This window comes from Pipistrellus kuhlii, unplaced genomic scaffold, assembly GCF_014108245.1.
Source record: "Pipistrellus kuhlii isolate mPipKuh1 unplaced genomic scaffold, mPipKuh1.p scaffold_m20_p_7, whole genome shotgun sequence".
NCBI lineage: Eukaryota > Metazoa > Chordata > Mammalia > Chiroptera > Vespertilionidae > Pipistrellus > Pipistrellus kuhlii.
Window position 1 is genome coordinate 21,006,257 of NW_023425573.1, and position 23,285 is coordinate 21,029,541.

Consider the following 23,285-nt stretch of genomic DNA (forward strand, 5'->3'; position numbering starts at 1 on the left):
TCCAAAATTCATTTTACTGCTGAATCAACTTTAATATATTCTCAAAGACAAAAATTAAAGATTATATTAAAATATTTACACATTAATAATTTTAAGAAATCACTTTTTTTCTAAACATATACTTACAAGATAAAGTCCTATTAACTAAAAAAAGAAAGTTGAGAAATGTGTGCTAATAGCCAAAAAGAAAAGTGTTAACTAATAAATATGACAACTAATGTATCTTTCTGATTGGTTATGACTTTGACTAAAGTCAATACACACTAGGGCCCATTTAAGCAATTTATATACTCAAATTTTACTAAATATATACTTTTATTGATTCAGCTTTTATAACATTTACTCTCATGAGTGGTGCATTTACCTTGAATCTAGTGAGGCCTAGACTTGCAAAAACAAAACAAAACAAAACAAAACAAAACAACAAACAAAAAAACACACACAAAACTTCCAATGGCTAGAACTTAATTTTTATTTCATAATGAATAGTTCATTGTATAAGCTGTAGGACACCCCAAATCTGCCCCTGGGTAGTTAATTTAAGTGAAAACTTTAGAATTATTTTTCTAATACATTTCTATTAAGAAAAAAAAAATTTTAGCCGAAACCGGTTTGGCTCAATAGATAGAGCGTCGGCTTGGGGACTGAAAGGTCCCCAATTCCGGTCAAGGGGCATGTACCTTGGTTGCGGGCACATCTCCAGTAGGGGGTGTGCAAGAGGCTGCTGATGGATGACTCTCTCTCATCGATGTTTCTAACTATCTCTCTCCCTTCCTCTCTGTACAAAATCAATAAAATATATATATATATTTTTTTTAAAGAAAAAAAAATTTTTAATTTCGGAAATTTAGCAAATTCTTAACAGAATATAATTAGGCAGTATGGTATACTGCAAAGAACATGAATTTTTGAGTCAGACATGCCTGGGATCTGAATCCCAGCTCTGCCCTTTCTTAGATGTAAATGTATTTCATTGAGCCCCAGATAAATTTAAAACAAGAGTAACAACATCTAAAGATTGTTGTGAGGATTTAAGGTAATTATATTTCAAAGTACTTAAAACAGAACCTAATACAAGGTAGAAATTCAACAAATTGTAGTTACTAATCTTATAAAGAAACTTCTCATACATTAATAAGTTGAAAAGTGAAAAGAATTTTTCATGATTACTTTCAAGAGGACAAGGCAAATAGAAGAGGCTAGGTGTTGCTCAGTGAAGGGCCGCTTTAGATAAGAATGACTTACAATCGGTATGGTAAAGTATTCCTCTTAGCAATGATGGCTTGCTTTTAGAGAGAAGTACTGTATCTCTAAAGAATATTTATTGTATTTTCTTAAAGTAGGTAAAGATATGCCTTTGATGTCTTTATTCTTTTAATTAGCAGTACAACTTTATTTAAAGAGCAAATTTGGGTCCATTCCTTTCTCAGTGATTCCAAGTACTATGATAAATGAATTGTAGTCGAATTAATAAATTTTTCTCAAGTACATTTTCAACTTTAAAACTAACTTTAGAAAAAGAAGTAATGCTTGTAATAGTAAAAGTTCTGGATTAAGGATTAGAAGCTCTGTTTTCAATTTCCTATTAACTTTGTCAATTTAGGCACGTAGGACTCTCCTCAATTTAAAAAAGTCTGGATTAAGGACTGGTTATTTTAAAACAATAAACAATTTACATTTATGGCAACATAGGAAATGGTCTAAATTACCAGAGAGGGAAATTTTTGAAGATACTTCACTCTCCCTGGGTCCTAGAGACCACATAAGAATTTGACAATAACTGTCCCACAGGAAACACATTATTTTTAGTTGAAAATTCTGACTTTATGATTAGAAAAATTCTTTTAAATGTCTCAGTGATGCTATCATTAGAAAGAACTTCCTGATAATTTCTTTTAATCCTCACAATCCTGAGAGAGATTGCTACAGAACACATCTTAAAGATGAGAAAACAAATTGGCATTGCTGGGATACCATTCTGCTGCACTGACAAAGAAAATTGTGTTCTAATGAATTACATACTATTTGAAGGCTCATGGCTATGAAGATAGATAGTATGGCAGTCACCAGGATTGGGAAGGAAAGAAAAGAAACATCTTCATTCTCTGAGACTTGAGAGGAGTTGAGAATGAGTCATGCATGATACAGGCTAAAGAATATAAGTTGAAAGAACTTAACACAAGCTAACATTAGTTTTCTCAGTGAAGCAGTAGTTAAATTTTTTGATGAAGAGAGATAGAATTTAAAAAATATATATTTCTTTTAAAAAAATATATTTTATTGATTTTTTACAGAGCGGAAGGGAGAGAGCTAGAAACGTCGATGAGAGAAACATCGACCAGCTGCCTCTTGCACACCCCCTACTGGGGATGTGCTCACAACCAATGTACATGCCCCTGACCGGAATCGAACCTGGGACCTTTCAGTCCGCAGACCTACGCTCTATCACTGAGCCAAACCGGTTTTGGCTAAAATATATATATTTCTATTGATTTCAGAGAAGGGAGAGGCAGAGAGAGAAAGAGATACATCAATGATGACAGAAAATCATTGTTCAGCTATCCCCCTGCTCGACCCCTATTGGGGATTGAGCTCGCAACATGGGCATATGGCCTGACCCGAATGGGTCTTGTAATTTCCCCAATTAGTGCAAAATAGCCTAAAAACTATACGCAATAAAGGCAGATAGGTGAAATGATCCAAGATGCTTTTTGATATTTCTGGCCTTGCTCTGAGGAGTAGCAGGACAGAAAGGGCAACTAGTAACAGGTATCACCACAGCCTGGGAGAATGAAATGAATCTTCCTGAGATCCAAGAGGACAGTAATGTGAAAAGGAAATAAAGCATGTAGAATAATTGAATAATAATCACAACATGCACTTTTTTATATAATGCTTACTATGTGCCAGGCACTACTGTACGAGTTTTACATGAATTCACTCTATTCTTACAATCTTGCAAGGTAGGTACTATTGTTTTGCCTTTTAACAAAAGAGGAAACTGGCAGAGGTTTGGTGATTTGCTCAAGTTCTACATCTAATAAATGGAAGAGCTAGGATAGTATGCAACATTGGAGTTTAAGGTTTCTAAAGTAGCAGAATGACAAACAAGACAGAGTGCAGATCACAAATACAGAAGAGGCCAGGTCTGTTTGATTATTATTTTATATCTAGTGCCTGACTCCTAGTGGGAACACACAACGAATGCATTTTATAAATGAATGACTATGCCCATATGCAATGGATCAAGTTAAAATTTAAACTAGAACATGTCTGTGAAGAAGGTATTAAAGTCTTCAATGACTGGGTGAGCACAGATAAGAAGTCAAGACCTGGTCATAAGCAGCACTCAAAAGAATAGTTAACAAGGGCGTGAGCCACAAAAGAGGATGATGGAAGTGGCAATAAATGGCACCGGACTCAGTGATTCAAGGATTATTAAAAAAAAAAAAAAAAAAATCAGACACCTCAATTCAAGAAGTTAAGCCCGAGTCTCCAGGGCAGATCTCAGATGAAAAGGCTAAGATTTTTAAGAACAGGCTGAGGATATGGAGGAGTGAAGTAGTGGATCAGAATGTACAGGTGAACAGATTGGAAGGAGTCATGGTGGAGGAAGCAAAATGTAAAGCACAGCTAGTAAACAGAAAAAAACTGGACCAGAGAGTCTTCTGACACTTAATCCAAGGTTACTGCCAATGCATCATACTACCTTTACTTTCAAGTCATTATCATTTCAGATTAGGCTGACTACCTGTCTGAGGAAAGTGCCACAGGATCATTAATGACCTACTTATATCTTAAGACTTCACTTACTGCTGCGGAGTTCAAACATTTCAAAGTACTACTTCCATTGACTTAACAAATTAATCAATTACTATAGTTTGGCTTAAATGACTAGTTTCTCATTTAATCAATCATTCAATAACCACCTACAGTGTTCCTAACACTATGCTAAGTGCTCTGTGGTTCAAAAGGGTGTCTGGTATGTATAAGCTTTGGGCTGGGACCACAACATAGTTCGTAAGTGAAACCAAAAAAGGGTGGAGGAGAAAGGGAAGAAAAATGGAAAGGAAATAAGAATAAGTGTATTTTTAGATAAAAAGCTAATGTACATATTAGGATATACATACTAAATGAATGTTTACTCCTTTAATAAAGTTACATACTTACTCCAACTCCAATAATTATCTGAGACTCATTATTGTAACTTCTCTTTTGAATCTATCCCTCAAGGGCCAGTAGCATTCTTTTGAAGTGTCCCAGTGGTACCAAACCTATATCCTTTGAGACTAATTTTCTTAGTGTCATTCACAAATCGACTCTGTAGGTTTTTCAAAATGTAAGTTCTAAAAACTGTACCAAAAATGACAGCATCACTAAAATAAGTGTCTAGTATACCCATATAACAACTTGCAAAAATAGTATTAATTTTAATATTTACATTGTGGCATAATCATAGCTAAATGTTGATATAGCAATAGGTGCTGTTCTAATGCTTTATTTTCTTTATCTCACAACAACCCTGTAAGATAGGTATTACTACTATTTGTATGTTATAGAGGGCTAGAAGTGATTAAATAACTTGTTAAAAATAACACAGCTAGGAAGTGAAGCTGACATTCAAACCCTGGCAGCCTAGAGCCCTTACTCATATGCTCAGTCTCTTTACTTTTTAGGGATATTCCTAATACATACATTATGTTGACTACTCTAATGTAAAACTAAATGAAAATTCTCTACAAACTATCCACAGTTTTATTATTACAAGTAGTCGACGAAATGCGAATTAAAGTACTATTTATTTTTATACCTATGGCATTAAAGGTATATGTTGACTAAGACACTAATACACAGAAATTAAAATGACACAACCTGGAGAGGTATAATTAATTATTAAGAGCCGCACTTTAGAGCCAAACCAGCTGGGTTAGAATCTCAGTTCTGCCACTTACAAGTATAGGGACTTTAAGCAAATTACTTAACCTCTCAAGCCCTCAAATATATAACAAATGAGAATAGTAGTATTCTATAGAGTTGTGCATTTTATATGAGCTTATACACGGAAAGCACAAAAACAGTGCATTGCACATGGCAACATTAAAAAAGTGTTAGCCATTATTACCACCTTTCTGTCATTTTGGTAATATCAATTATGGTTAGCCCAGTACTTCAATAATTATAAATGAGCTCAAATATTTATGTGCTGTCACAGTTGCATTATTTATAAAAGAGAAAATATGGGTCCATGAGAATTAATCAAAATACTTGGCAAAAAAAATGATTAAGCTAATGAAGGTACTATAGATTATTACAGAGACATGAAAAATAATGTGTTCAATATATTTAACATGAAACTATATGTATAGTAAGATACTAATTTTTTAAAGGCAGTATATAAAATGATATTGTACCTCACTTTTACTGTGTGCTCACACGTGTATTCCAGATTATCGATAAAAGAAAACACATCAAAATGTCATTGTCCTGTTTATTTCCAAGAGGTAGGGTTACAGGTAATTTTTATTTATTAAGTTTTCTATTATGAATATACATAACATTTACAATTAGAAAAGCTACCAACGGGCCGAAACAGGTTTGGCTCAGTGGTAGAGCATCGGTCTGTGGACTGAAAGGTCCCATGTTCGATTCCGGTCAAGGGCATGTACCTTGGTTGCGGGCACATCCCCGATGGGGGGTGTGCAAGAGGCAGCTGGTCGATGTTTCTCTCTCATTGACGTTTCTAGCTATCTCTCTCCCTTCCTCTCTGTAAAAAATCAATAAAATATATATTTTTAAAAAAAGCTACCAATAGGAATTCTTTGCTTTGACAGATTATGATTGAACAGTTTTCACAATATACTGATAGACACTAACTGTAACTCACATTTCATCCCAGTTACTTGTTCTTCCTAGTAACACCTTTACTTTTCTGTTGACTTTACAATGGATAAACAATAATTATTCTCAAAAATTTCAATATTTAAAACTATAAATTGTCCAGAAAGCTTTATAGAAATCTAACAAAACTGTAAATATCAAGATGACCTTGAATGAAGACAACAGCAAAAATTACCTTTAAAGTCTTTCAATTTATAATACAAAGGAAAGGCATACTACTTTTTTCTAGTCCTAATTATAAAATCTTCCTAAATTAGAGAAATTGTTTTTTAACTTAATGAATAAATGATGTGCAAACATATAAAGCTTTCTATTTTGTTTGAATCAACTTTGTGACTTATGTGTTATTTAAAAGACCACATTCTCACATTATTTTCTATACTACAAAAATAGTTTCAAATTTAATATTGATACTAACAATTTCCAGGTTCCTCTGAACTGCCATCTAGGAAGATAATGCAAAATGAACATGTTGTAAGTACCTATTTTATGCTTTTATTTTTAAACTTCTAACAGCTATAACACAACGAGCTATCCTAAAACTTGTAAAAAGGAAGAATCAGTCTAAGTATAAGCAATACTTTTTTTTTAATATATTTTATTGATTTTGTACAGAGAGGAAGGGAGAGAGATAGAAAGCTAGAAACATCGACGAGAGAGAGAGAGAGTCAGTCATCGATCAGCTGCTTCTTGCACACCCCCTACTGCGGATATGCCCGCAACCAAGGTACATGCCCTTGATCGGAATAGAACCTGGGTCCCTTCAGTCCCTAAGCCGATGCTCTATCCATTGAGCCAAACCGGTCTCGGCTATAAGCAACACTTTAATAAATATCCTACAATTTACTCCAGGATTTCTCTATAAGAAAATGCTACAGAATGAAAAACAAACTTACAACTAATTCCCTACCCTGTGTGACTTGCAAGACTATTATGCAGCTTTCCTGTATGGATGTCCTGGTAGTTTTAAGTTACCGTATTTTTCGGACCATAAGACGCACTTTTTCCCCCCCCAGAAGTGGGGGGGAAAAGTCCCTGTGTCTTATGGTCCAAATATAGCCTACACATATACTTTAAAAAAAAAGTTTTTTTACTTGCCCAGCTCTGTGTGGTCTCTGTGTGCTTGCCCGGCTCTAAAATGGTTCTAAATGCTGCTGTTTACTTTACAGGGTTGATTACATGTGTTTATGACTGTAATGTTGGGTTTTAATGCACATAAAATATTTTAGGACACTATTTGTTTCAGAATCTTTTTTTCTTCATTTCCCTTCTCTAAAAACTGGTGCGTCTTATGGTCCGGAGCGTCTTATGGTCCGAAAAATACGGTAACTATTACTTCCCCTAAGAAAGAAAAACTTATTATCAAGATCAAAGCTGTTTTCCCAAATCTGGCAAATATGTAGCTGGAAAAACAAAAACATTAGTCGTTAAGTTCTTGTGAGCTTATATAAATAAAAAATAATCTTAAAACTTAATCGCTTACTAATGTCAGTCACTTTATGGGTACCATCTAATGGTAACCTCCACATCATTCCCTGTCCACCACACAGGTAGAGAGCTCTGGAAATCTCATCTAGAATTATGGAGTGGACATAACAATCAGAGATCCTTTATCATGATTAGCATGCTTCTATCAAGTAACTGAACCCATTTCCAGCAATCACTCTCAAAATGTGTCTTAACTCTGAAGGCTAAGCCAATAAGGCAAATCAGAAGAGAGGCTAGCACTTCCATTCAAATATATCCCCTTCAATCCAATCAATCTTTCCAAGCTCATGTGGACAAAACCCTGGACAGTACAGATGGTGAGGAATGGCTTTTCAGAGATAAGGACAAAAAGTTCATCTGACAGTAACTAATCCTACATAGTGGAACAAAAGCTCGGGGTGGAGACACATGGCAACATCAAGGGGAGAAGAGTAGAAACTCCTTGGGGCAGCATTCTCTGGTCCAAATCCACTTTGTTTTCAGGAGTTTGGCAACTTATAGCCTCTTTCCTTAAAATAGTTTTGTAGCCCTTGCTGTTACTTTGGGTACCCCCAAATCAGAAAGATGTTAAATGATAAATGTACTTTGTACACTGCAGGAAAGCTCAAAAACTGGGATAAACTTTTCCTCCATCAACAATGTATAAAGACAGAAATTTGCTTTGTTTTCCATCTTAAAAAGAGCCAACTTCTCTTGAAATTTTATGAAAAGGCCTACTTAAAATGTAAATTGTGCATAAACCTGGAATGGTGTAACTTCTATTCTTGTGAACAATGATGAAAAAACTCTTAAAACATGCACTCAAAACACTAAAAATGCCGGATTCTACAGATGAGATTGTGTCTGGAATAGATTTACATGACTATAAAATATAAGTTCACTTACCACTCTATTCTGCAATACAAACAAAACAATCCCCAAACATTTTTATATGTTTTGCACATCAATTTTATAAAACAGAATCTGAAATGAGCACTTCAGACTTTGGTTAAACTATAATTTCCCTTAAATCATAGTAACTATATATCCAAATGGTAAAATACCGTATTTGTATGTACATACGTACACACATAAACAATATTTTTTCTTTATGGAACACTATGTATTTTCTACTTCTAATTACCAATTTATGCACACTACAGTTAAGCAAAAGATCACTAACCTGAAATAAAAAATTTTGAAGGTCTATAAATACTCATTTACCAATGTGAACTACCACACCACTGAGGCATATCTCTATCCTTATTAAGGAAATATGACTTAAAAATTTATATATTAAAAAAATATAACTGTTCTTTTCACTGGCAACTACATATGATATTCCTAATTATGAAATAATAAAGTCTACACTTTTAAAAATTGGCAAATATTAACTACTGAATATCAAAACACTAGTCACAAACTTCATTAAAGGCTTTTAAAAAAAACTTAAAAGGGCAAAAAGTCAAGACAGAAAGGATCCAAATTAGTTCATAACCATATGCTACTTAAAAATTCCCTAAAACAGTGTCTGGCACATGGTACTCAGTACTTGTTGAATGAATGAAGGAATGGGAGAACAGGTAGGAACAAGCTAAGATACTGAGTTGAAAATACATAAAGGTAGAACCAGCTAACCAGAACATTAGCATAAGTAGATGTCAAATGTGAGCTACTCCACATTTTAGTAATAATCTGAAATAGAACTCACACTCCAAGAATAGCAAACTTTTCCTTGAAAACTTGTTGCATAAACTTATTGAAAAAACTAAACAATTTTAAATTCTGCTAAAGAGATAGAACTGATTCAGTAGGAAAACTAACATTTCTCGTAAATTCATAACACTATTCCCTTACATGGGAAAACATGCTAGTGGACTTTTGTCAGCATTTCTTTCTTTGTAGTTCCTCACATTTACTTAGAAAAAAAACTTCAAAATTACAAAAATCCCTTCAAAACATTTAATCCTCCTGAGTATATCCCACCTTGTTTACATAAAGCAGGAAGTGTCCACACATCGACATTACTGTTTACAATGTCATAGTCTGCATATTGTTTCCAATTTTAAGAATTCAGAAAGGTCAAGTTCCTTGAGTGAATTTCTTACTTAAATCCGAAAACTATATTATTAATGAAGTCTTTCCTCACTGCAACCTACACTTGAGAAAAATCATGCTTTAAAAAGTGAGTCCACACCTCCTCTCCCTTTTCCTCCTCACAGGATTGTGTCTATGATTCTAGGAAAGGAAAAGCAAGGTCTTTCTGTAGTTTTACTATTGTTAAGTTCAAGTACTAGTCTTTCCTGACATATACCTAGGTGTTACTGTAGCGACAAGAGCAAGTATGTCCAGTTTCTCTTACACCAGCAGTTTACAGGCTTGCCATAACTTATCATATAACTTAAACACTATATAACACGACACCGCAAGCGTACGACTCAATAATACTAAAAAGTTTCTAAACAGAATACATTTGCAGGCACTAACACCTATAGAGTAAAGCAACCCAGGGTGACGATTTTTCATTCTTTTGGGCTTCCAGGTCTGAGAAACAGAGAACCAACCGCCCCATTTGTTCCCGCTTGCTTCTCCTGACCCTCCTATTGGCAAGGGGCGGATTTCTGCACAGGAGAGTTTGTCAAGTGCTTTGAAAGCTTGTGGATGAAAGATGCTATAAATACATCTGATATTACTAGTATGTTTCTATTGAGCATTACGTGGAACCACTGTCACCGCGTTGAGGATAGGGTTGGTGGCATAAACGCTTCCTGGGGAGGAGGGGGAGAGAGAGAACCGTCCCCTTCATCATCCTGGAGGTTTGGCCGGCCGTCATTTGGACTGGCTTGTTTTGTGAAACCACACGTGAAAAGTTATACACAGGCCCCATACGAGGCTTAAGATAGTCCCCATCCCCGTGGGTCTGTGGGTCCCGGGAGCCGAGCCGGGAGAGGAGTGTTAGCTGTTGGGCCTACACCCCAATAAGGTGGGGAGGTGCTGGGATCGGCCAAGGGGCCCCGGCCACAGCCCACGCCCGCGGGGCGGCCGGAGGCGCCGCGACGGGTAGGGGCGCGTCGCCGGATCGGGCGCCGGGCGCGGGGAACGGCCCGGGAGGGCGGCCGCGCCGGGGCCGGGGCCCCGCGCAGCCCCGTTGCCGGGAAGGCTCGCGCCCCGCGGCCAGCGGCGGCGTGGGGGAGGGGAGGCCGGGCCTGCGGCCTGTTGGGGGGAGTTCAGCCCGGGCCTCGCGTGCGACTCTCAGCCGGGCCCCCGGCCCAGGGGTCCCCGGTGCCCAGTAGAGACTCACCGGAAAGGCCCGGATCCGCATCTTGGTGTCCTTTCGGCTGCCCGTGCCTTTGCTCAGATTCGACATGGTGCTCGTCCCCTCCCCGGCGGCGGCTGTGGGTCGCACTCCGAGGCGCCGGTGTCACATTTAAGGCGGGCGGGCGGACGAGGGGCGACGCTGGGGGCGGCGGCGCGGCCCCCGGTTGGGCTGGGGAGCTGGCCGGCCCCTGGGCGGCCGCGGCGGAGGCGGCGGCGACTCGGGCTCCGGCGGCTGGGGCTCAGCTGGCGGGGGGGCTGCGCTGACGCGGCTGCTCCGCGGGGTCCCCCTCACGCCCGGCTCAGCTCCCTTTATCGCGCTCCTCCGCGATGGCGGCGGCGGCGGCGACGGACAAACATCTCACTGCGCAAGCCGAACGTCCTCCTCCTTCTCCTCCTCCGCCTCAGCGAGACGAGATCCGGCCCAGAGGGTGGAGGGGGGAGGAGGGAGGGAGGAGAGCCGGAGAGTGGAGAGATTGGGGGGAGGGAGGTGGGAGGACAGAAGGAGGCGGACGGCCGCCGCGGGGGGACGCTCAGATCTCGCGAGAAGAGGGCAAGCGCGCGATCCCGGGCGAGGCGGGGCGAAGCCCGGGGGCGGGGGCCCGCGGGAGGAGGGGAGGCGGGGGTTGAGGAAGTGGGAGGGGCCGGCGGGGCGGGGAGGTGGGGGAAGGGGCGGGGCTGAGTGCCAGAGGAGTAAGTTGTCTTTTCGACGGGGGAGCGTCGGAGACCGGGTTGTGGGCGGAGGTAGTGGCTGATTGGTGGGGTGTGGAGGTCACGTGGGCCTGGTGGGCGGAGGAAGTAGGGAGAGCCTCAGTTGACCGTGTAGTGGGCTGGGTCCTGCTGGGCTGGCTTAGGGCGGGGGCTGGGGCCGGGGTTAGGGCGGGAGGATAGTCTCTGGGAGGAGCGTGGGTGCAAGGTGGATCGCTAACGTCCTAGAACTGGTTCCTATGTTTTTCTAGGGCATGTGGACTAGGGATGGGTTCTTGAGCAGAAGCGAGGAAGTTGAAAGAGGAGTTTGTGCAGGAGTCACCTGAAGGGTCAGAAGTTAGGGTCCTGTATGCTTAACAAAAATATTCAAATCATATGTACAACACCCCAACTCTAGGATTCAGGGGTGGAGATGTTAATCCACAAAATTTCCTTAAACTGCAGAAGCTCCGGGGCCTCCTGAATCCCTGATATTCTCTGAGGGAACCAGGACTTCTGAGTCTTAAAGTTTATTTACCGTACCATAAAATGACAATTCCTTTAATGTAGTGCGATATTTTGGTAAATGGTGTTGAATAGAAGATAGGATGATAGAATCCTATATTTAACCTAACAATCATTTTTACCACTACGAAGAGTACTGTAAGTTTTGGAAAGACAAAATTATTGTCTTTAATGCAATTTGCTGCAAATTTGGATCCCCCCATCCCCACGCGATTGTAGTCCAAAAGTCTAGTTTGATTCAGCAGTCTTGAATTTTACTGTTTAAATTGCCACTTTCCCAAATGATGTTATATTTTGGATTTCTGATGCTGCAAACAAATGTGAGTTTCCACTAAAGTTTGTGATCTATTCGTTTTAAGTAAGAGCCTACGGTTGGAATGGGTATCAATATTTGGAAGCTGGGCTTTTTAGTACTTAAAATTAGCATTTCAAAGCTGGGGTACGTGTATATACATATATGTATATATTTTAAACAGGTAAATTTAAATGTGCTTTTCTACTTGTTTACTATAAAGTTGAATTTGCCCTAAATTAACTTAATCTTGATGACTAAATTTGAACATATGCTTTCATTCCTTACTTGGTTGAAATGCCCATTTGAAAATGTATTTTCTTGTTTTGTTTTTTTTGTTATTAGCTAATCAAAACACGAGCTTAAGAAATGAGGATGTTGCTTGAAGCAATGCCTGTGTAAACACTGAAGCTAAAAATAGGTCATCACTAACTGGATTAATAAGGTAAGATTGGGAGGGGCTCTGACTTAAATATAAGATAAGAGTCTTAGTGTATAATCTGTATGGTGATTGAACATCCATTTGTATCATCATTAGACTATATCAACAATGTTTTTTATTGGTTGTACAGTCAAATGGCCCAGTTTCTTTAATATAAGAATATATGTTGTGGAGCCATGGGTTTATTATGTGTCTTTTGGGGAAAGGACTTGATTGTGCCCGGAGTGCTGTAAAATGGGGATAATAAAGCTTTCTTCTTGAGCTGCTATGAAATTTAAATGATTTCATACATTTCAAAAAGCCTGAGAGCAGTGCTCAACACAGAATAGCCACTCAACATCTGTCGGCTATTTTTTAAAATATATTTTTATTGATTTCAGAGAGAGGAAGGAAGAGGGGGAGAGAGAGAAACATTGGTTGACTATGTCCTGCATGCCCCTTACTAGGAATTGAGCCCATAATCCAGGCAACATGCCCTGACCAGGAATCGAACCCACAACCTTCTAGTGCTTGGGACGATGCTCAATCAAATGAGCTACACAGGCTGGGCTTACCTGTTGGCTATTATTAGCATGGATAATTAAAGCCAAGATTATACTATCTTCCTTTATTCAATATGTTACATTTCTTTTAAAAAAATACTTTATATGCTTTTATAAAATGAACTTTATTTTAAACTGTGCCAGTCTTTAACACTTGGATTTCACAAAACAATAAAGTATTTTTAAAAACCTGGGGAACCAATATATGTTTCTCCAACTTTATTTTGACAAGTAAGGGCATTAAAAAGGAATAACTAGCATAAAATAGGTCTATAGTGTGTGTGTGTATATACTAGAGGCCCAGTGCACCAAATTTGTGCAGGGGGAGAGGGTGTCTCTTAGCCCAGCCTGAGCCCTCTCGTAATCCGGGACTCCTCGGGTAGGTCCCTAGGCCTGACCTGTGATCAGGGCCTATTGGGGCTTTCCTTCCCCTGGCTGCCAGTAGCTGTCCCCACCCCTGCTGCTGCCACTGCTTGCCATCTATGAGGTGCTGCCCCCCACCTTACCCCCATCACCTGTCCCCTCTTTCTGTGGGCAGCAGGCATGGGGTGTGATCACTTGGCTGGCCTGGGCCTCCTTCTGAGGGGCAATCGCTGACCAGCCCTGCATACCTACCACAGTATTGCTGGCTGGTGGCCTGGGCCTCTCTGTGGGGTGATTGATCACAGGGCCCCCAGATCAATCGCCCTGCAGAGAGAGGCCCTGCCCACCCAGCCAGGGCTCTGCAATTGATTGCCAGGCAGAGTGTGGCCTGGGTCTCCCTCTTTGGGGCGATTGCAGAGCCCCCCGCCCAATTGGTCAGTCCTCTGGCCCATGGCCTGGGCCACCCTCTGGGGCAATCATGGGGTCTCTCAACCAATTGCATTGCATCTGCCTTGGTTGGTCTGGCGCCAGTGCATGTCATAGTGTGGTCATCCAGAAGGTTGTCCAGATGGTCATTCTGCTGTTCGGTCGGTAAGTCGATTTGCATATTATGCTTTTATTATTGTAGATAGATAGATCGTATTTTAACCACATAAATTGGAGGAGGTCAATTTTTGAATAAAGTACAGTTTCTTAAATTTACCTTATGAAGACTAGTACAAAGCTGATATTTCTCATTTCTCTTTGAACCTGCGGAACCATCATGGGCCAACATTTAGTAAACCTCTACATTAAGGCATATTTCCATGTAATTGTGATTCATATCATCACCTTTTAATTTATTTGTTTTGTGCACACAGATTTTCATATGTTGGTGTTTGTTTAACCACAATTTGCATTTAAAAGAGTCACTATCAACTATGTCTTCCGGTAGTCTTTTAACTACAAAGACCCCCAAAAAACTCTTTAAAATGAATTCATTTGCCATTGCCATTAAGAAATCTACTGCTCTTTTATTTGTTCATTTATTTGTTCATTTATTCAAGAAGTATTTAATAGCTGCTATAGATTAGCACTAAGGTGAATGAGATAGATGAGGCCTCTTATCTCAGAACATAAAGTTCTCCCCCCCCCCTTGAAATCTGGAAACCGTAGTCCCAAATTGGATTGGACAACAACTGCCTACACACTGCAATCCAGAAATCAGACTTTTTTTCTTCCTTCCTAGGAAACCAGCATCCTCAAAATATATGTAAAACACTCTGAAGCAGCAGCAGGCTATTCTCCTATGCCCAATGATATCCCTGACTTGCAACTAGCAAATTAACTTTCAGGATATTAGTTTTTCTGCCAACTGCCACCTGATCTAGCAGAGAAAGCAGGGCTGGAATTAGAACTCACTAGCTATTGTATGCCTGCCGGTTGGTATTCCTATTTATGCGGACAGTGTCCTGGCACAAGAGAACAGTGGCCCTATATCCACTTATTCCTATGGAGCTGTACACTCAAAGCAGGGAGCCCAAGGCCAGCCCCTGTTCTACACCTCAGGGTAGAACTTGACATTATGCACTGTGAGAAGCCAGTGAAAGGGATAGCCTCTTCTTGGCCCTGCGTTTCTGGGTATCCAGGATACCAAGCCACTTTAATGACTGTATCAGACCTGCTTGCTGATTTGATTGTGCTGATATTGTTTTTTAAAACAACTGATAGCCTACCAGTTCAATTACAAAGACCTCTTCAAAGGTTTTGAATAGACAAAGACTGGTAGGAAAAAGATGTGTGTTTTTCAAAGTGGAAGGGAAATATTTATAATATTATTGCTTCCTTGAAAGTAAGGGCTAGATTGTCTCCACCAGGCAACCAAAAGGTATTGCAGGCCATTAGGTTTGTACATATTTAGAGCAGTAGTATTGTACGCACTTTATAAGATAATGTATTGGAGGAGTACCCCATGAAACATAACCACAGACAGTTCCATATGAAAACTGTAGTAGGTCTTCTCCATGCCCCTTTTCTAATTACTATTTTCCTACATACATCATCAAGACAAGAAGCATATAAGACATAAGAACATATGAGACAAGCTACACATTTAAAGATTTTTCTTGAATTAAAGAAAAATCGTTAAATGTGTGTTATAAATACCCATATCAATTTTTCATCTATTGTCATGCTAAATAAAATCATCTCACTGTCAGCTCTGGAAACCTTTTTGTTGGCCTGGACAGTGATCTGTTTATTCCCCATTTTCTAATAAATTGACATTTTAGAAATAAAATATATATATAACCAACTAATCTAATATAACAGAACATAACTTCTCAATTGAAAATGATAGGCTTTGCATCCATGTAATTTTATTTTGAAGAAAAAGAATTTCCTTTTATTGATAACAGTAACTATCAAGAAATCTCTAGGGAACAATTATGAATATGTATTGCTTTCATTCATGATGAGGAAAGTGTATGCTGACATAAGTCATCAGCTCTGTCTTTAAAAGAAAGTTAATTTTGGAGTTGACATTAAAGTATGGTTCCAAAGACTTATAAAAGTAAATAGCCTAAGTGTTATGATAGATTTAGTAATTGTATACATTATAAATACAAGAGTCAACAAATATAACAAAATAGCATTATCTTTAAACTTCTTCAATAAGCTATTTGTCTTCAGTTTACTGTAAAATTATACACTTAATATATCATGAACTAGCAAAAATAGAAATCTGAGTAAAGCAAAGGATTACTGGTAGAGATTCAAAATAACCTTTAAAAGGCTAACAAAGCCAAAACCGGTTTGGCTCAGTGGATAGAGTGTCGGTCTGTAGACTGAAAGGTCCCAGGTTCGATTCTGGTCAAGGGCATGTACACTGGTTGCAGGCACATCCTCAGTGGGGGATGTGCAGGAGTCAGCTGGTCGATGTTTCTTTCTCATCGATGTTTCTAGCTCTCTATCCCTCTCTCCCTTCCTCTCTGTAAAAAATCAATAAAACATATTTTTTTTGAAGGGCTAGAAAAAAATTACCTGGAGAAGGGCCAATTTATAACCCAAATTAATATAATAAGTTGTTTCCTAGAGATAAGTTTATTTGTAGTTACTGGTTTGTAAATCTGCTAGATCTTGAGTGGCTTGTTATTGGGCAGAAGACCCATTAGATGTGCAGATTTAAGAAAGGGACAACATGGACACCTTGTTAGGATAAAACCAATAACTCTATATCTAACCCAGTTAAAAAACCTTTTAAAGAATTTTCATTTCTGAGACCTTTAAACGTGATACATCTCTGCTACTGAAATCCTTGTTGAGAGATGCCTATCTCTACAAGAACCTTCAACTTTTGAGAAAAGTTGCTTTAGATGCATTGATTGTGAAGGCAGCTCCACATTCTTTCATTAATTATTATGGCAACATTTGTCCTTAAAGGGAGTTGCTCCTATTAACAGCCTGATTTCTTATTTTAAAGAATTTTCCTTTTGGTTGGTGTTGGTGGACAGTGGTATCTACTTCCTATCGCAATAGCCAAAGGAACCTGATCCTTCCCCTCCACTCTACAGATCAACTCTCGAATAGGTGACTGAAGGTCACAGGCACAGTTCATGAGCATGCAGGCAATGGCTGTGGGTGGCCTAGGTTCTTCCCACGGAATAACTGTAGCTGTCATTCAACTTTCCAGTGGTCCTTTGATTCCTGCTTGTTCTACAATCCTGGTCCTCCCACCTCCCCTCATTTCTGTGACTCCAAACATGCCTGTCCCCAAATTCCATTTTTGCTTAAAATAGTCAAAGTTTGTTTCCGCCATATGTCAGTCAGGGTCCTGACAGGAAACAGATGGCTCAGTCAAACTGGGAAATGGAGGCGACTTTAGTGCAGGGACTATTCACAGAAGAGTGGGCAGGATGAGGGAGTGTGATCAGGAATAAGGAAGGATCTCAGGACTACCTACAGCAGAGAGCCTTGCAGCACTTGTAGACTAGAAGCGCCACGAGAACTGGCTACCAGAACCTGGATAGAGAATTCTTCCTGTAGCTATGGGAGAGTGCTATCTGACAAGCTGGGTTTTTAGGTGAGGACCCAAGCTACTGGCTAAGTATGGAGGCAGTCAGGGGCCAATTTACCTTGGCCTCACTCTCCTCGTACCCTGAGTTCTGTTCTGGTTGGCGCCTCCCGATGGACACAGGGACAGTTGGTGGACAGTTTCCAGCTAACTGAAAACCCGGAGGCATAGGAGCCCATTGATGGAGCTCAACAAGGTCAGCCTTGCAAGAACCAGAACAAAACAACGTCTAGACAAGAGGAATAAGAGGTACAGATTGTTTCTTTCTTGTGGATCTGTGTTATGAACTAGGAAACTATCCCCTGAAACAGCCTCAGGAGACTCTCTCATGGCTCATTGGCCAAGACTAGATTACATGTCTCTGTTGACTCACTCAGTGGCAAGAGGCATGGGCATTGTTTGTACTAATCTGGGTAGAATAGATCTTGGAAGTCAACTACCACCATCTACTATGGTAGTACAGAGCACATTTGTCTCTGAAGAGATTTTACATGGGGATTAAAGAGTTTGAGGGAGAATTAAGGGAAATGTGCATCTGTGTGTGTGTGTGTGTGTGTGTGTGTGTGTGTGTGTGTGTGTGGTGTAATAGTAGAGTGTTTGGCTAATGAACTGGACATGATCTCAGGCACCTACTACATTGAAAGAATAGCTCTGGAACACAGAACAGGAGATCAAATAGAAGCACATCAAATCCAGGGATACACAGAAAGGTACAGATGGTTTCCAAAAGGTACCATGGGCTTGCACATTTACACAGACACCTGCACACATCTTTCAGAGGCACTGGAGAAATCTTATTCTCTGCACCCTGCTTTGATGTTGATGTATAGACATGAGCAGCCACAGGCAAATGAGAACAAGGTGGTTGGTTGCCCACATAGAACAGTTTGACGGGTGATTAAGAGGCCCCTTTACTCTCCAAACTCTCCACTCTAAAAATAAAACATAGTAAACCAAATGACCCAAAACACAGAGGGTTCAAACTAGCTATTTGCTCAGTGCTTCTCAATCTTTCTAAAGCTGCGAGCCTTTAATATAGTTCCTCATGTTGTGCTGACCCCCAACCATAAAATTGTTTTCTTTGCTACTTCATAACTGTAATTTTTCTACTGTTATGAATTGTAGTGTAAATATCTATGTTTTCCAATGGTCTAAGGCGACCCACAGGTTGAGAACCTCTGCTATAGAACCTAAGACCATCGGAAAACACAGATATTTACATTACGATTCATTAATAGCAAAATTACAGTTATGAAGTAGCAACAAAAGTAATTTTATGGCTGGGCGTCACCACAACATGAGGAACTGTATTAAAGGGTTGTGGCATTAGAAAGGTTGAAAATCACTGGCTTAGGTGGTCAAGATAGTTACAATAGATATGGATCATGGTGTGAGAGGCCCTGCATTGCCTTTCTGACCTCCCTCGTATTCCACTCTGAGCCCCCAAGCCAACAGTTCCACTATTGGATAAAGCATCAGGCTCTGTCTAAAATCTTTCCTGAAGTTAAATGCTGTGAAAAGAAGAATAATTAAGCCACCAACACCTTGATGGTCATTATTACACCATAGTGTAACAGGAAACAAACAAATTTCCTAGGTGGGCAGGATCTTCTAAAAGGTAAGAGCAACTTCTTTATCATGTTGCCTGATTTCCAACAAGATAAACATGGCTAGGTAAATCACACAGAAAATAATGTGACCAAAAGATTCAAACATGTCCTACTTGAGCCAGTATGTGGGGAAGAAGCCATGAACTTGAGATTCACAGGCTAGGCTGATGTGGCCCTCTGGGAGCTCCTACTCTCCTGGCCTAGCTGCTCAGGGGTGTGTGTGGAGAGCAGGGGGGGGGTGGGTCTGGGGTTCACTTCTTCACTTCTTGGCTTCTCTCCAAGTTACAATGGAAATTAACCAAGATGTCTCCCCAGAATGAAGTATAGCCTTTGGTTCATTATAGACCCTCATTAATGGAGTGAGTGGGTATGTGAACACTTGTATTGAGATGCTTAGCTCAGAAACGTTCATAATTGATTGATGCAAAAATGTTTATCCATCATTATGGAAACTTTCAAGCTCTTGAATTACAGACACTTAGAACCACTCTTGACTGTCCAGGGGGAAAGTAGACCCCCGAAGACTGAAAGGGCTGATGTAACAAGGAAAATTCCCTTCAGAATAGAAGTTAGTATTTCAGGTCAGATCTACTCTTAATTTATTACCTTTTTTGTACATTCACTTCTTAAAAGGAAGAAAACATCTAAAGTACAGCTTCTTATTATTCTTACTTGGGTACAGTTTTGCAAAGGAAAGAACAGTTACCCTGGATTTAACATTTACTAAATGCCTGTTCCACAGCTCAGCTTTGCTTATTTCATCTATCACCATGCCTAGTAACACTTTTTGTGGATGATGAGACGTCTTTGCATTACAGTTTATTATTTTGTGGGTTTGGATATACAAATGGGTTTGTATGTATGACACCAGGACTGAATTACATGTGCCCAAATAAAACACCATCAATCAAAAACTTGTTATGTTTTAGCTGACGTATAAAGTAGGGGATTGCCCTTTGACACCAGGATTTTAAAGACACATCAATGCATTATGAGGTTATAGCAAATATAATTGGTGACTTGATTTTGAATATTCAAGTCACCACCACTTCTAGGAATATATCCCAAGAAACTAGAAACACCAATCAGAAAGGATATATGCACCCCATATGTTCATAGCAGCACAATCTACAATAGCCAGAATTTGGAAACAGCCTAGGTGCCCGTCAGCAGATGATTGGATCCAAAAACTATGGTACATCTACACAATGGAATACTATGCTGCCATAAAAAGAAGGAATTCTCATCATTTGCAGCAACCTGGATGGAATTGGAGAACATCATGCTGAGTGAAATAAGCCAATCAATGAAAGAGAAACACCACATGACCTCACTCATTTGTGGATGATAAAGAACATTATAAACTGATGAACCAAAAGATAGATATAGAGACAGTATATCAACAAGTAGACTGTCAAATTACAGCGGGGAGGGGAGGAAGATCTGGGAGAGATAATAGATAAACCAAAGGACTTTTATACATGCATATAAGTACAACCAATGAACACAAAACTCTGGGGAGGGAGGGGATGTGTGGGAGGGAAGGAGGGGGGCAAAAAAAAAAATCAATAAAATATATTAAAAAAAAGAGAATATTTAAATCACCCCCAAATATCAAAATCATAATTTTTTGTATGTTAAGTTTTAGCTCAAATGGAAAAAAAGGGCCCACAAAAATATTCTGGACTCTATTTAATATATACAGGCTGATATGTTTAAGAGGCAAGAGAACTGCTGTCTTCCACTGAGTTTCAAACATTGATAAGGAAAGCTCGTTGGATGGATATAGAAATGAGTGGACAGATGTGAGCTAACACAAATCTAGTGAAGTGTTAGTTATAGGATCTAAGTGGTGAGTCTATAGATATTCACTGCATAGTTCTTTCAACTTAATAATAGGTTTGAAATTTTTCAATAAAATGTTAGACAAATCATGAATGCATGGATTAAATTACTGATAGTGAGACTTGCTTTAAAAGGAGAGTCTAGGATGTGCAAGTATTATAGCAAGTATAATAGTAAGTGAACTTGATACATGAAAATGTAGAATTAACGATGATATTGATTAAAATTCATTGAATGCTGAGCATGTGCCAGGGACTGTACAAAGTATAATACTTAATAAACAGCATCTAATTTAATACTCACAGTATTAGTTGAAGAGTGTGTTTTATAGGCTAGGAAAATGTATAAGAAGATTATATAATTTGTGGGAGGGGGAGGCTGCACTAAGTGGCATAGCTGAGGGTCAAACCACCTCTGTTTGAACCTACAACCAGTGTTCTTATCACTTCACTCTAGGATAGGGAACTCTGAATTACAGACATTTACGATTATCTTGTTCAATTTCCCCATCCCTTATTACAAATGGATTGGTAGTACTAGAATCCCAGAATTCCTACTATTTGTCCAAGGCTTTTACTACTAATCATGATGTCTCTCTAAGTTCAGTGGGTTTTTTTTTTGTTTTGTTTGTTTTTTTACAAAATGGATTCACTATAGGATTCCTTTATGTAACAAATTTCCATAATGCACTTTAGCTGTAATTTGATATTTATACTTATCTATATACTTTTTTTCAGGTGTAACATATATCATAAATGATGACACCCTGATGCTATAAACAGTATGTCCAAACATGTAACATTAGGTTGAGCTTTTTGAATGCACTGGAAATGTGCACATTTCCCTGGTGGGGAAAAAATGCATGAAATTCTGAAATAAGTTTATTGCATTTACTTGAGTGAAAATGCTGTAATTCTGGCCGGGACCGGTTTGGCTCAGTGGCTAGAGCGTCGGCCTGCGGACTGAAAGGTTCCAGGTTTGATTCTGGTCAAGGGCATGTACCTTGGTTGCGGGCACATCCCCAGTGAGGGGTGTGCAAGAGGCAGCTGGTCAATGTTTCTCTCTCATCGACTTTTCTAACTCTCTGTCCCTCTCAATTCCTCTCTGTGTAAAATCAACAAAATATATTTTTTAAAAAAAGAAAGAAAATGCTGTAATTCTGATAATTCTGGAATTCTTTTTCACTGCTCAGTTACAAACCCATGACTTTCTGAGACTTTTTAAATTTATTTTAACAATGATTGATTTACATAGTGCTAGCCACTTTTAAAAAGCATGAACAAAGGGAAGTTGAGCATTAAAAAGTTAAAAGGGACATATTTGTGTCTTTTCTTCTACTGTATCTCTCCTTTCATACCAATTCATGTCTTACTCTAACATGGGAATGCAGCAGCATTGAAGAAATGAAAAGATCCACTAAGTCTTCTCAATTTTAAGTTTTAGGCATTTGTCATCTACTCTAAGTCTATTTAGTCAAATGTTTTGCAGCTTTGGAATTGGAAGTCCTGGGTTTAGCTTTTGGCTCTACCTACTTATCTCCTGAGTTATTTTTCCATCAGCTATGATATACTTCCCTGACAGGACTACTGTGGGCATGAAAGGAAAATGTATTGATGCTTTGAAAACAAGAAAGAAAAAAGAAAAAGAAAAAAGAAAGAAAGACAAAAGCTAAGAACAATACAATAAAGAGTTTAAAATTTTGTCATTTGTTTTTACTATTTTATGTAAGGCATAACCATGTTTCCATTGTGTAATGAGACTATGAACATCTTTCTTGATTTCAGAACACACACACAAAAAAACAATTCTCTATGGGTTTCCTGCATATCTGCACACCTTTCAAGTGAGACACTGATTACTTTTATTACAGACTATTTAAATTTTTTTGTAAAGATAACATCTATGAAAGACAGATAGTGTCTCTCTCTGGCACAAAGATTAGGCATGCTTACTGTCTAGTATAAAAGCTTTGGGTTCCCTAACCTTAGGGTTGCTATCCCATAACACAGTCCACTATGTGTACAGTTATCTGTATGGGCTCATCAGTGTTGCCCTGTAGGAAATGGGCCTTTGAAAACTGGTGCAAATGATGATTATTTAGCTACTTCTATTGCTGTGTGTAATAGAGTCTCTTATCTCTGACCCAGAAATTTCATCTTCTATCCACCTTCATCAAACTGTGGCAGACCAATTTGCTTGCTGGCAAGGAGAGTAAAATCTCAGACCTCTTTCACAGTTCTTAAGAAGA

The 23,285-nt window shown here is 39.1% G+C and overlaps 1 protein-coding gene and 1 long non-coding RNA gene across 12 annotated transcripts in view; one reads left to right on the plus strand and one right to left on the minus strand.

The window, feature by feature from the left end:
* Positions 1-11,164, minus strand: part of CUL3 (cullin 3) — a 107,022-nt gene extending 95,858 nt beyond the window's left edge. For 3 of the 11 annotated variants that reach the window (XM_045575583.1, XM_045575586.1, XM_045575579.1), the window contains exon 1: positions 10,667-11,157. In XM_045575583.1, the coding sequence (XP_045431539.1) occupies positions 10,667-10,732 (66 nt within the window). In that variant the 5' untranslated portion in view covers positions 10,733-11,157. Of the gene's footprint in view, positions 1-10,666 lie in introns of all 11 variants that reach the window. The other 8 variants (XM_036422490.2, XM_036422482.2, XM_045575580.1 and 5 more) reach the window with 5 other exon arrangements.
* Positions 11,165-11,405: 241 nt separating this feature from the next.
* On the plus strand, positions 11,406-13,255 carry LOC123651631. The gene is made up of 3 exons (XR_006740475.1): positions 11,406-12,212; positions 12,530-12,629; positions 13,073-13,255. It is a non-coding gene; the product is annotated as an uncharacterized LOC123651631 (long non-coding RNA).
* Positions 13,256-23,285: the final 10,030 nt, after the last annotated feature.